The sequence below is a fragment of the Panicum virgatum genome, chromosome 3N (assembly GCF_016808335.1).
Source record: "Panicum virgatum strain AP13 chromosome 3N, P.virgatum_v5, whole genome shotgun sequence".
In the NCBI taxonomy this organism is placed as follows: Eukaryota; Viridiplantae; Streptophyta; class Magnoliopsida; order Poales; family Poaceae; genus Panicum; species Panicum virgatum.
The window spans coordinates 67,616,166-67,630,636 of NC_053147.1; the positions used below are offsets into that span (position 1 = coordinate 67,616,166).

General features: G+C 47.4%; 2 protein-coding genes across 2 annotated transcripts; one reads left to right on the plus strand and one right to left on the minus strand.

Moving 5' to 3' along the window:
- Positions 1-3,581: 3,581 nt before the first annotated feature.
- On the minus strand, positions 3,582-7,303 carry LOC120666964 (probable translation initiation factor eIF-2B subunit delta). Its single transcript, XM_039946956.1, has 7 exons — positions 6,885-7,303; positions 6,133-6,273; positions 5,505-5,866; positions 4,489-5,233; positions 4,304-4,400; positions 4,169-4,223; positions 3,582-3,883 (listed from the first exon to the last, which is right to left on the minus strand). The coding sequence occupies exons 1-7, from the start codon at positions 7,228-7,230 to the stop codon at positions 3,821-3,823; spliced, it is 1,809 nt and encodes a 602-aa protein (XP_039802890.1). The 5' UTR covers positions 7,231-7,303; the 3' UTR covers positions 3,582-3,820.
- Positions 7,304-7,909: 606 nt separating this feature from the next.
- LOC120668057 (oryzain alpha chain-like) lies at positions 7,910-8,482 on the plus strand. The gene has a single exon (XM_039948009.1). It carries the CDS (start codon positions 7,910-7,912, stop codon positions 8,480-8,482), a length of 573 nt encoding a protein of 190 aa, XP_039803943.1.
- Positions 8,483-14,471: the final 5,989 nt, after the last annotated feature.

Here is a 14,471-nt window from a genome sequence, read left to right on the forward strand (position 1 = left end):
GGCACCGTCGTCTTGGTCATCCTGGTCGCGAGGCCCTCTCCAAACTCGCTTCGGCTATTCCTGCTTGTAATAAAAGTTTGGATTCTCTATGTCATGCGTGTCAGTTAGGACGACATGTTCGTCTCCCTTTCGGTACTTCAGCTTCTCGGGCATCGAACAACTTTGCTCTTATTCATTGTGACTTATGGACATCTCCTGTTGTCAGTGTCTCTAGTTACAAATACTACTTGGTTGTTCTCGACGATTGCTCACATTACTTGTGGACGTTCCCTTTACGGCTGAAATCTGACACCTTCACGACATTATCTAACTTTTTTGCCTATGTCTCTACCCAGTTCGGCTCCCGCGTCCAGGCCGTCCAAACCAACAACAGCCGGGAGTTTGACAACTCCAGCGCACGCACTTTCTTCCTGACACATGGCGTCCTCTTTCGCATGTCGTGTCCCTACACGTCTCCGCAGAACGGTAAAGCCGAACGGATCATTCGTACCACTAACGATGTCATCCACTCCCTTCTGTTTCAGGCGAGCATGCCCCCTTCGTATTGGGCCGAGGCGTTGCACACTGCAACTCTTCTCCTCAACATCTTGCCCACCAAGACCCTTGATTTCTCGACCCCGCATTTTGCCCTCCTTGGCAGTACGCCGTCCTACGATCATCTTCGGGTCTTCGGTTGTAAGTGTTACCCCAATCTTTCGGCCACTGCTCCCCATAAACTTGCACCCCGTTCTGCTCACTGCATCTTCCTTGGCTATTCTGCTCACCATAAGGGATACCGCTGTCTTGATCCTACCACCAATAGGATCATCATCTCTCGTCATGTTATCTTTGACGAAACCAATTTCCCCTTTGCCGAGCAAACTTCACCTCCCACGGCTGCGGATTTCACCTTTTTAGATGAACTCCCTAACCCGGCGTCTGTTCCCTTAGGGCTGCCGACACTGTCTTCTGCAGGACCTTCAGGTACTCCTGCTGCCGCCGGTCGCCCTCCTGCGGACGTGCAGCCGCTTCCTGCGCCACGGGTTCCACTGGGGTTTCCTGCCCTCCCTCATGCGGGTGCTGCGCCACGCGCGGCCACGGCTCCCTCCTCGATGCCCACTGCGCCATCGCCCGCGCCACGCGTGGCCACGCCTTAGCCATCGACGGTCGTCCCCGCGCCACGCGCGGCCCCATCACCTGCCTCTCCTGCACTCCCATGTGCGGGATCCGCGCCACGCGCGGCGCTGTCCTCTCCGCCTGGGTTCGCGGCGTCTTCCCCGGGCCCCCCCCCCCCCCCCCCCCCCGCCCCCACGGCGCCGCGCGCGGCGCCTGCTCTACGTGTCTACTCCAGGCGTCCCCAACCCGTCGAGCCGCCTCCAGCAGCATCCGCTGCTCCCGCAGCACCTGTGCCTCTTCCTCGTGGTGCTGTCGCTGTTGCCCCAACGGTGAATCAGCATCACATGACGACTCGGGCCAAGGATGGTTTTCGCGTACCGTTCCTGTTCCACGCTGCACCACTGTCTCCAGTCCCGAAGACCTTCCGCGATGCCCTTGCTGATCCCAATTGGCGGGCCGCCATGGAAGAAGAACATGCTGCTCTCCTTCAGAACCAGACTTGGGATCTGGTTCCTCGCCCCCGACATGCCAACATTGTCACCGGCAAGTGGATTTTCAAGCACAAGTTCCTCGCCGACGGTTCTCTGGAGCGTTACAAGGCACGTTGGGTTCTTCGTGGCTTCACTCAGCGCCCGGGTGTTGACTTTGCCGAGACATTCAGCCCAGTCGTCAAGCCTGCCACAGTTCGCACGGTACTCTCTCTGGCTCTCTCCCGCAAGTGGCCTGATCACCAGCTCGATGTCAAGAATGCTTTCCTCCATGGTACTCTGACGGAGACAGTGTTTGCTGCTCAGCCTTCCGGATTCGAGGACCCTGCTCACCCAGACTTTGTTTGCCGCCTAAACAAGTCTCTCTACGGGCTGAAACAGGCCCCTCATGCTTGGTACAGTCGTTTTGCCACGCACCTGGTCTCTCTCGGCTTCGTGGAAGCCAAGTCGGATACTTGGCTGTTCATCTACCGTCGTGGCACTAATATGGCATACCTGCTCCTCTACGTTGATGACATCGTCCTCACTGCTCCTCAGCACAGCTCCTGCGGCAAGTTATCTCGGCCCTTCAGCAGGAATTTGCCATGAAGGATTTGGGCGAGCTCCATCACTTCTTGGGGATGCAGGTCCAGCGCAACGCTGATGGTATGGTTCTCTCTCAGCGGCAGTACATGCTCGACATCTTGGACCGGGCAGGCATGGCGGAGTGCAAGCCTTGCACAACGCCAGTGGATACCAACCCCAAGGTCTCCGCCGACTCTGGGGCTCCGGTCGCCGATCCATCAAAATCAGGCTTCAGAGATTCCAGTTGTGCATTACGTTTCCAGACACTTCACTGACTGGCGCCTGTGCCGGGGACCAATGGCTGCCGGAGACGACGACGGTCCCGATCGGCGTAGCAAGGCGACACCAATGCTGGGGCTCCCCTCTGGCTCTGGCAAGCTGAAAATAGGCAGTGTTAAAGCCGAGCGCCCTGGCATCAACCCTACCAAAGATGCCCATTAGTGTTTGCCATTAAACAAGGACCATATATGATATCACTTTTCATCAAACAGCAACTGCACAATTGCAGTGATCCACAGCACCATCAGCCAAAAGGGAGTCGAGACAGATGACTGGATGAGCTCCAAGATGACTAAGGGAGATAGATCTAACTTGTAGACATGATATTATCAAGTGTAGTGTAGGGTCTGTTGCTGTGGATCGACACCGAGGTGGGGAATGGCTGCAGTGCTGGGCATCTCTTGATGGTGGCAGGAGACTGGTGTTCATGTGCGCATAACACCAGAAGGTGACCAGAGATTGCAAATGATGACGCATAACGACAATGTCTCCAGAAAATGTAAATGGGGTTAGATTGTGCAGGGGGGCCAAAATGCGCAGAGCTAGGGTCGGGCAGATGAGCTGAAACCCATTATTCATGGGAATTCAGGTTTGATCACTTGACTCAAGGATAATGATTATATGGCTAACAATCAACCATTCCTTGGAAACCAAGATGCTATTTTTTCTTAACCTAAGCAAAGCCTGCAACCATAATGGTGCTTGGTTTTAGCATCTGTGCACATGTGAGCTTTTGCTCATGGCCTGTTCTATGTACAGTCAAAACAGCAATCCTTGCTGGCAGGAAGTCGAAATTGAAACCAACCTAAATGATTAAGTACTCCATGTCAGTGCAACTGACCAACTGTGCAGGTCATGCACTCTACGAAATTTCAAATACAACAACAACATAGCATTTTTTCCCAAGCAAGTTGGGGTAGGCTAGAGATGAAACCCGAAAGAAATAAGTTCAAAGTTCAGGCACGAAATTTCAAATAAAAGGAAATAAAATCATAACCAGACAGCATTAGGTAAATTGTTGCCCAAAATTATTCCTTATAAATGGATAAAAGTTTGATTTATGTGATGGTGAGCAAATTAGAGCAAATGGTAGAGAAAATAGACAAGCATGCACATATGATACAAAATCATAACTAATATAAGAGAACAGTATCAAACTTCGAATATGCTGGAAGAGTAATAGTTTATGCTTCCATTACCAATGGCAGATGCAAAATTTTATATTATTTCAACTCAACACATAAAGCAATTACAGGGGAGAACAAACCATTTGATGGTTGCAATAATGAAATATAAACATATGCTCACACCAACCCCCTACCATTCCACCAAGACAGCAAAACCTGTTAAAATTATCATACCTCGAATTAAAGAAGAAAAGAAAACAGTGGCTTCTATATCCATACGTGCTCCCTGCGGTACTCTCTTACAATGACTGGTACACTAGTAGGTGGGAGCTGCGACAGCAAAACAGGTCATCAATTCAATGGATCAAATGGCACACGGTTTAACTTAAATATCATAAACAAATTTGCAGCTCAAAATTATATAATCAAAGTGGTAACCCCCCCCCCCCACCACACACAAAAAAAAAATCCTCTTTCTAGTTGACAGTTTGTTCAGCATATGGTTATAGGAACACCACACTGATATGTTAGTAGCACTAAGCTGGCAGGAATTAGAATGAATGCAATACAATTTGCTTAAAAACAAGTTAAATGAGAAGCTGAAGCACAACTTACCATTCCATAATCTGTTATGAGCATTGAAACATAATCGGAAGGGGTGATGTCATATCTGCAGGTGCATGAAGTAATTTGATTATACACAGATTAACAAAGGATTATGAACAGCACTACAGGAAACAACACACATACTTAAGATTCAGAATATGAAGATTTTCGTTCTCAGCCCAGTTTTTGAGATGACTCAAACTTTCACCCCCAGGAACTCTTGAAATAGCATCTGGGTCACCTGAGTAGATAGCATATCATGTCTTGTGCAGTTCCTTAACAGTAGACTAATCAAATATCTTATAGTAAAAACAGCAACAACAGGATACCGAGTTCATTGAAGCATATAGAATCCAGTTGAACCCTCTCGTGGAACTTGTATGCCTCGCAGCACATTAAAACAGGAACTCCAAAAGCATTTGCAACCATAGCAACAGAAGATGTCCCGACTCTGGAGTAGACAGTACCATTTGATAATACTGAAGAGGCGCCCAAAAACACTCTTGTAACCTCATGCATGATGTATGATACAGCATTTATGTGTGTGTATGTGCAGCTGATACCCTTTGCAACTAATCGGCGCAACAATCCTTGTCCCTCAAGGTTTGGACGAGAATCTATGACCACAACACGAAATTTCTTTCCAAGTTCATGAGCATGGTCAAAAATCATTTCAACAACAGAGGGTGACCCATATGTCAATAGCACATCGTCATCTCTGATTTTTGTGACAGCATGACTAACAATGACCTTGCCTGCAACTATTATCTTCTCATTTATAAAATGATCGATGTCAGATTGAAGACTAGCTTTAGCTTCTGACTCTGACAATGCAAGTGGTAGCTTGGTAATCCTGTTTTTCAAAAACCTAATAGCATTGCCCATGCTGATTGAGAGGGGCCTGCACTCAATGAGAAAGGACACATAGCTACTGATTTTAGCAGTAAGATCTCTACTGAGAATTTTTTCTGCAGGCGTGGAGTAATCATTTATTGCCTCTCTGAATGCAAGAAGCATTGCTATGCAACGATCATTGCCACCAGATATGTCACCAGATAAATATTGAAGTCCAACCTGAAATGTCCCAGGGGGATAAGACACTTGGTTTTTACCATAACAACAAACAATTAAACAGTCCTATCAGATAAATACCCTCTACTGAGACATGCATGAAAAAAAAAAATATGTTTACACCTATCTGTTTCATGTCAGTTATATTACCCACAGAATCAGCAAAGTAGGATGGAATAAATCACCATTTTAAGGTTGCACTATAATTTTTATTTTTAATTTCTTTGAACAGAACTATTTACAGTATATTGGAAACATGGTAGTTGATAATTACCTTATACACAGAAGGATGCATTAGATCAGGTTGAAAAAACTTGGACTCAAGTTCAGGAAGCTGAGTGCCATGTGCATACTGAGGCAGATGCCTGAACAGTTCGACTCTGTTTCGAGCTTCAGATTGGTTGACAACTGAACGCTTCTTTGCTTTCACCACCCGGTGTACATCATCAAATTGCATACGGGGTTGAGGAACATCTTTTTTTCTATCTTTGTCAGGCAGGCGTTCGTCGGTCTTTTTATCAGAAGCAACCGGAGGGTTAACTTGGGTCACATCTTTCTTTAGATATGCCTTTCCTGCCTTGGGTTGCTTTGATGTTTTGGTGTTAACATCTGACGCCTTGGATGTTGATTTTAAACCTGCAATTTTCACGCATACATAAAGTTCCTTTCTTCAAATAAGCCAGGTGAGCTACTCTGAATCTGAATCTGAATGATACCAAATGCAAACAGAGAACCATAGCAGAGCGCCCTTTTATCCAAAACAAAACTCCTCATTCTTTTCTTCATGTAAAGTTTTACTTCAAATTTCCTTGATAAGCTGGTCGGGACTAAGTGTCTTATGTGGGTTGTATATATTCACTGTGACAATCAGATAATGTAAATAATGAAAACAAGTTAACTACCTGCCTCCTTCGCAGCAGCTTTGGCAGCACGCTGAGCCTCCTGAATGGCACGTCTCTCTGCTTTAGAAAGCTTTGGTTTCTGTGGAACTGAAGTAGGATCGCCTTCACTCTTTGTTTCACTAAGGACTCTCTTGTTTGGTTCTGAAATAAATAACAGAAGAACAAGATTATGCAATTGACGATGATAAAGACGATGTGCTGTTTGCATTCTCTAGCAAGCATGATTGTTAACAAATAATAACACATACTAAACCAAAGGTGACTGATGATCATACAGCACAATCCATTTTCCACAATACATACTGCGCACGAAACGGGCAATTTGCACATTTTTAAACACAACCAATGGTTCATAGTGTATTTTGATTGCTACCGGCAGCGATTATTTGGTAATATATCCCCATCATGATTCATAAAGACCGAATGATTGGTTAACATGCATGGAAGTTTGGTCTGACATTAATCTTCATAGGTAACATGATACTGCTTTGACATTCATAATACTGGTTTGTTGGTCACGCTGAAGCAACTAGGTCTCACCCAGTGTGAATATTTTTTTCCATACTATAGGCTTGCAATTACTAGTGTTGAGCAATACCACTATACCTCCACATATGAATAAACGATAGTATAATCCATATACTGAGCATACTCAGATACTAGGATTTATGGACACAGAGCAGTTTGAAACTATAGCAATCGCGTATTGTGAAGACTGAAGACTGCAAAGTTGCGAAATCGCATAGGGGTACCTGGCAGTGCGGGCGGGGGCGGGCGCGCCCAGGACACGTCGTCGTCGTCGTCGTCGCCAAGGTCAGAGGCGGCGTCGAGGCGGGAGGACGAGGCCGGGGGCGGGGACGACGGCAGGAGGGACTCGGACCCGGGCGCGGCGACGGGGACGGGGAGGTGGTCGGGGATGAGCGGGGGCGGGATCATGACGGGGGAGAGCCCGTCGGACGCGGGCGGCGACGCGCCCGCCGCGGGGGGCGCCGGCGCGGCGGCGGGCCCGGGCTCGGCGGAGGTGACGAAGCCCACCTGGCGGAACCGCGGCTCCACCCCGCCCGACGAGGAGCGCGGCGGCGGGCGGCGGATGTCCATCGCCGGCGCGGCGGGAAGGGGCAGGGGAGCGGGCGGCGGCGAGGGTTGGGGGTCGCTGGGGTTTCTCGCAAGGCGGGGCGAGGCGGCGACTCGCGTGGACGGGAGAGCAGAAAACCGCGGCGCGGGGGATCTTGGTCGTGGCCTTGTTTGGCGTAATTGCTGGCGCTAGGAATAGTAACATTTCACTGTTAATTACAGTGTCAAACAAAGTCAGTTTACAAAACCAACTTCAGAACCCCTGCGCTAGGGACCATAAAGAATCTAACGAAGCTTTTGACCGCGTGATTAGAGGATGGTTACTATAGCATCACTGTAGTAAATCATCGATTAATTATCGTCATTAGATTCGTCACGAAAAATTACACTCATCCCTAAAAAAAATTTACAAATAAATTTTATTTAGTACTTTCAAATAGCACTGGGCCGTGGGAGCGCGTATAGCTATGTAGGCCCCCCCACCGGTGGCGGGTTTCGAAGGCCCAGTAGCGGTAGTAGTAGCAGTGCTGCGTGAAGAGTTTTTTTTTTACGGTGTGGCCCAGTGAAAGTTGATGCCCCGTTGGCCCATTAGTAGAGGCCGGACCAACGAAACGGATCGGAGGCCCATCCCATAGGCGAGACTTTGCAGCCCATTCGCACTCCTGATCTGCGGGGTCCGTCGTTGGCCTCGCGGGTAGCGGCGATGAGGGGCTCCACGGCCGCCCTCATGGCGGCGGCGCTGCTAATGCTGCTGGTGTCTCCGGAGGCCCCGGACGCGTACGAGCAGGAGACCCGCCGGATGTTCGTGGAGTGGAAGGCCAAGTACAGGAAGACCTATAAATACGCCGGCGAAGAGGAGTGCCGGTACGCGGTGGTCAAGGACGCCCGCCGCCGCGTCGCCCGGGCCAACGCCGCCGGGGTGACCACATCCGGCCTCAGCGGCCACGCCGTTGAGGAGATCCCCGTTGGGTACGGGGGCGAGCCCCGGATGGACGAGCGATCGTACGAGGAGGAGACCCGCCGGAAATTCGTGGGGTGGAAGGCCAAGTATGGGGAGACCTACAGAGACGTCGGCGAGGAGGAGTGCCGGTACCATTTGTTCAAGGCCAATCGCCGCGTCGTCGTCCAGCTCAACGCCGCAGCCGACGGGGAAACGGCATACGGCCTCAACCAATTCGGCGACCTCACCAACGAGGAGGTCCGCGAATCATGCGTCGGGCGCGGCGGGGAGACGGCGAGTAAATCAGCGTTAGTTGAAGCTATATGGTATGCGTAGCAGCGTAGGGATTCCAGAGGGAGCAGTTATCTAGTGACCAGGAATGGAGAGTTAGGACTTAGAGCATCTCCAGCAGTTTGACAAATCGAGTTGTCATCTTTGATTTTTGGTAAAAATATTAAAAATACTCCTCCAACAGTTTGGCAAAAGACTTGGCAATTTTTGGCAATTTGGGAAAAACCAGCCTCCAGCGCGTAAATATACGCGCGCGGCGCACAGTTGGCATCGTGGTTTCTAATCAGGTGGGAGGGTGAAAAAAGAAATAAATAACAAAGAAGGGTTCCTGATTTAAGTTTTCAAGAGGTGGAAGGGCATAAATATAATTTTGTTTCTCTCTCGGGGTTCCTGATGTAAGTTAGATCTGGATTTGGCAAGTGAATTATGCCAAACTGTTGGAGATAAGCTCTTTTTTTACTTGGCATATCTTGTGGCATATCTTTTTAGAAGTTGGCAAAACACAAGATATGCCAAGTAAAATATGACAAACTCTTGGAGATGCTCGGACGGTAAAGAGTCCAGCATCAATATCAGTCATGGTTTTACCAAAGTTGTTGTATAATTGTGTGATTCTATTACCAACTGGAGTACAGTATGGAAGAGGGGTTTTATGGTCAATGAGTGTTAAACATATATATTCTTTTGAGAGTATGTTCATAACACATGGATATTAAAGTTTCTCAGCATTTGGACTGAGATAATCTCAGCTGAAGAGGGGTAAAAAATTATGGTTTGCTAATGGTTGATAAGCTGGTGGTAGCTGTTTTTCTCTAATGGGTGATCTCACCATCTGCTGTCATTTGACATGATACTAAATAAATAGCCTCGTGGTCTTGCAAACATCTTAAATCTGAATCTCGTGTGGGTGTTTCACAATCATATTGGTAGCATCGTCTATTCTACATTGTCGTCACTGGCATAAACCTCCTCGTAATTCTACTCATTTACAAAACTTTGTCTGTCTTATAGTCTTATATAGGTTTGCCGGTGCATTGCTTTGGGACTGAGACAAACAGAGTCCGGAGGTAGCGCCAGTTCTGGGGATGAAGCACACATCCGGATTTGAAGGTCACTTAATTCCGTTTGTTGCCGGAGAATTTTAGAATAAAAATGTTGCTAACGTAATATGATAAATTTGAGATGAAAATGTATGCTTTTGTTTAAGTAGTATATTATTTTAGGTATCAAAATAGGGCTATCATATTTGTTATTGTATTAATTATGGTGAAAGAAGGGGTAAAATAATTTATTAGGGATGGTAGAGCATAATTACTTTGAAATTTAATGTATTTACGAAATCATATTGCAATTAATAGACATGTTTTTTAACGAAGCAGTGGTTATATTAAAATATAACGCGTTACTATGGAAGTAGCATATGAGAACCTATAAAACACCTCGACAACTACCACTCCGACGATTTCGACGAGTACATCTTTGCAACAACAGAGATCAAGACCAGCATCAACCATAATCCTCCCCTCGCTCCATCAAGCATGACGGTTACCGTACCGTCAAATTGGAAGACGAGCAAGGGGAGGAGGTTCAGGACCTCTATGAGCATAGCAGGATCCGCAAATCAGAAGCGGGCTCTGCGGCGCCAACGTGTAGCAAAACGTCATCAAGAGCGTCGCGGCGACTCGTACAACTACCCCAACAGCGACCTCCGCAGTATCATCAACATCCGCCACGACGCACGGAATGTGATCATCTACAAAAAGCAGGAGCATGAGGAGACAGAGGCTTATAGCCCCACGTCCAACTATCGCATCCCCAGTGACTACTCAAGATTGCCACGAAAACGCCTGCACACCAGTGATGATCACCGGGCAACCTCCCGTGACCAGCAGTGCGAAAAGGCAACTCTCGCTCAAGCGTTTCAACCAGGCCAAACCGTCCATGAGCGGGGTGCAGGTGGCACCCAAAGGGCAAACACTCCACTTTCGAGTGCGCAAAGCCCTCAGAGCACCGGCCCCATACAACACTTCACCATGAGTGAGACCGTATCAAAGGATTATTTTGATATATGTTCTACTACGTAAGTAATCATTGTTCCATGCAATTCACTCTGAGCAAGTGGTAGGTCTCGGTTAAGAGTCTTTTTGTTGAAGTCGCAAGAACAGGGTCTGTCACCTTCATACCTTGTACTCGTAGAAATTATCGTAGATGAAGAGTTGATTTCCCGAGAAATTGTATGAGTCATTTGTTTGGTCATTTTGAGCTTAATATTTTGAGAATGACATGAATACTTTCAAGCTACTATGAAATGTAAAGATAAAGCTTTAACATGTGTTCCAATCTTTTGCAATGCAATTTATGCAACTTTTCGCTAGGCATACTCCAACTTCAAATCCTGGATCCGCCGCTGCTTACAGTACTTTACCCGTGGATTCAGCGTATGGGACCGGCGTGCATGATGCATGGATGGATCTATTCATCTATCGTGCGTGCCCATGGTATGTGTTTTGAGTGGTTTCGGGTCAAGGGGTCCATGATTCCATCACCACGCACCTTATCCACAAACATTTGAAAGGACGACATTACCATCCATCACATTATTAATACAGTGTTATTGAAAGGAAGCTAGCCTCCCTGCATGGCGCATGCATGCACGCACGCAGGTCAGGTGGGCGCCCGATCATGCTAGACCCGGCTCCATTTCGGTGCGTTGCCTGCCTGTGCGCGTACAGCTGCGCCACGTGGCACTTGGCATCGATGATGGTGGTGAACACCATGCACGCACAGGACGCCAGCTGGCCAGGACACGTACGTACACGGGTACAGTACTTGTCCCTCCTCGCACTGTCGTCACACGCGCACCACCTCATCACTCTGCACTAGCTATTAGTCGGATGGATGAGCTCTTCAACTGAACGCCTCACATGCGAATTCAGCGCCGTGATTCAAGCTAAGGTGCCGTACGTCGAAATATAATTCCGCACCGAGATCACCAGACCAATAATGGATTCTACTACACATGCATGCATGGGACCTGCACACTGCTAGCCCGGTACCAAAATTAGTATTTTAAAATTATAGTATTCAAACAAGTTGGCCAAAATAAAGGCAGAAACTGCCATGTTATAACTGGGGGGGGGGGGGCGAAAGAAAGCAGTATGCACATTTGATTTAAGATGACCTATAAAGGCCTAGATTAGGTCAAAGCAGATTCCATGTAAAATACAATTATACTACAATAGGTAATATAAATCCTCCATTCCAAATTATAAGTCATTCCAAGAATCTTGGAGAATCAAAAAATTTCAAGTTTGATCAAAATTTATATATACAACAAGATAATAACATTTACAATATCAATTAAGTATTTGTTAGTTATTTTTATAGTATATCTATTTGATGTCGTAAATTAGTCAAACTTTGAGATTGTTTGATTCTCCAAGATTCTTGGAATGACTTATAATTTGGAACGGAAGGAGTAGTTGATTTTTCGGAACAGGCATAAGCATAAGCCATTCGGCTATTTGCTCAAGACCCATATTGAGAAACTTGCTTGCTGCACAGTGTTGTGCATCAACGAACCCCTACGGCCGACCACAGACACTGCACACTGTTGTGTTGGCTACACTCGTACGTAGTAGTACGTGCGCCGCCGCGTGGGGCCGGGAATGTCTGCCTGCCCTGTGGACCTAATTATATTTTTTTATTTTAAGGAAAAGTGTGGGCCTAATTGTGGGCTGGCCGGGCCACTGAGCTCAACTTCAATTTCCGCGGCGGCGGCGTCTGAGCCCCCTCGCCCCACGAGCTAGGCAGCCAGCCCAGCCAGGCAGCGCGCTAGATGACATGGATGGATGGATGATTGTTGCCTCCAGCGCGCGTACACGTGCTCAATCGTAGTATTTCCCGCTTGCAGTTGCAGAGCCACCACGTACAGTAGGGTCCACGTATGCGTTGACCTTCCGGCCCGCGTCGCGTTGACCCGGCCGTGTGCAGTCTAGTGTGTTTGACTTGTCCCTCTTCTTGTATGTAGTACGAGATCAATGCGACAGGTTGACCCGTGTGCAGTCTAGTGTTTGACTTGACTTTGACTTCCAGCATGGGTACGATATAATATAATAAACTGTCTTGCTAGGTAGCCAAAACGACGGAGTGTATACGACTTGGTTAGATAGGTCAAAAGGAAGAAAGCCGGCGGCGGCGCAATGCATGCACTTGCACCACCACCAGCCGCGCGCGCGCGACGGCGATCGGTCGAGGAGCACACACACGTTGGTCGTCTGAAGAATGCACTTCCGGCGCTACTGATCGATCGAGGACGACGACCACCACCACCAAAGCACGCAGCACTACGCGCAAGCCGCTACTAGGTAGGTAGGCAGCGACAACAATGGCGGATTCAGAATAATTATTAGAAGAATTTTTTTCTACCTCTAGATAATTTTAGTGTATTCATGTTAAAAATTATAGAGAAGGTTTAGAAAAAGCTCGATGAATCCAGCGGCGGTAGGAGTCCAGACCCACCGCTAGATCTGCCCTTACAACAAAGAACACGGACGCACATGCATCCGCTGCTTGTGACGCATAAGCTTTACGACCGATGATCGAGCTAACAGTAACAGCCTAACGTACACTGAACGAGAATGAACCAGGGATTTTTTTACCGACCGCCGGGACCGAACCGCCGGCCACCGGTTCCGGTTTACCGGACCGGTTGGACCGGTTACCGGTAAAAACCGGCCAAACTCAAATTTGAATTCAAAACCCACAGTTATACCGGTTTCGAACATCTAACCGGCCGGTTAGACCGGTTTACCGGTCCGGTTTGACCGGTTACCGGTCGGTTTGACCGGTAACCGGTCGGTTTAGGTTAAATTCAAATTTTTTTTCTTTTTTAGTTTAAATTCAAATGCCCGCAAAGTATACTAAATGAATGTTTGTATAATATGTTTTAGCCTAAATGAACCCTCCAACTCTCTTTTGTACTACTTTTACATTGTATTTGTATATTTTTGTATGCATGTTTTTTTTTGTTTAACTTCAAATGCTTGCAAAGTATACTAAATGAACGAATATTTGAAAAAATTTGACACCATTAGATTCGTCGCAACTTGAAGTATTTTTAAGAATTTTTTGGGATTTTTCCATATTTTGAAATTCAAATTTAAAATTTGAATTTGGGCCGGTTTGAAACCGGCCGGAACCGGAACCGGTCCGGGCCGGTTAGACCGGTAACCGCGGTTACCGGACCGGTTCCGGCCGGTTTTTTTAACCCTGGAATGAACACGATCGAGAAACGTACGCACAAGCTGATCAATCATCCATCGAGATCGGTCTTTCCGCCGTCACTCACATTCAATGCCAAAGGGATCCATCATCGGTCGAGATCGTGGGCCAGCTTGCTCATGCATGCATTGATGATCAATCCGTCGTGACATTCGGCACGCACAAAGGTCAAAAGCACGATGCAATGCCGTCAGTTATTGGTCTCTCTCTCTGCATGGACTGTGTCAGTGTGTTAATTAGGGCCGGTAACTAGGTATACTCGCACGTGGGGGGCCCGGCCGGTTAAGGGTGTGTTTAGTTCGCGAAAAGTTTGCGAAAAAGTTGCTGTAGTACGTTTCGGTTTTATTTGGCAACTATTGTCCAACTATGAAGTAATTAGTCTCAAAAGATTCGTCTCGTCATTTACAACCAAACTGTGCAATTAGTTATATTTTTTAACTACATTCAATACTCCATGCATATATCGTAAGATTCGATGTGATGTGCGTAAGTGAAAAATTTTAGGAACTTTTCGCAGACCTAAACACAGCGCAAGCCTGGTACGACGTACGACCAACAGGTTGATCATCAGCCGCGCGCTATATACTGGCCGGCTCGTGACCTAAATAGTCAAAAGTTTACCGGCTCTCCACTAGCTACTGAGCAAGTAGCAATAATGCAAGCACGCCTGCAGACGAAGATGACCTCGATCGAGGAGCTGTGTGTGCATGACTGGGGTCTTGCTCGTGTCAGCTAGCAGCGTCGATATATA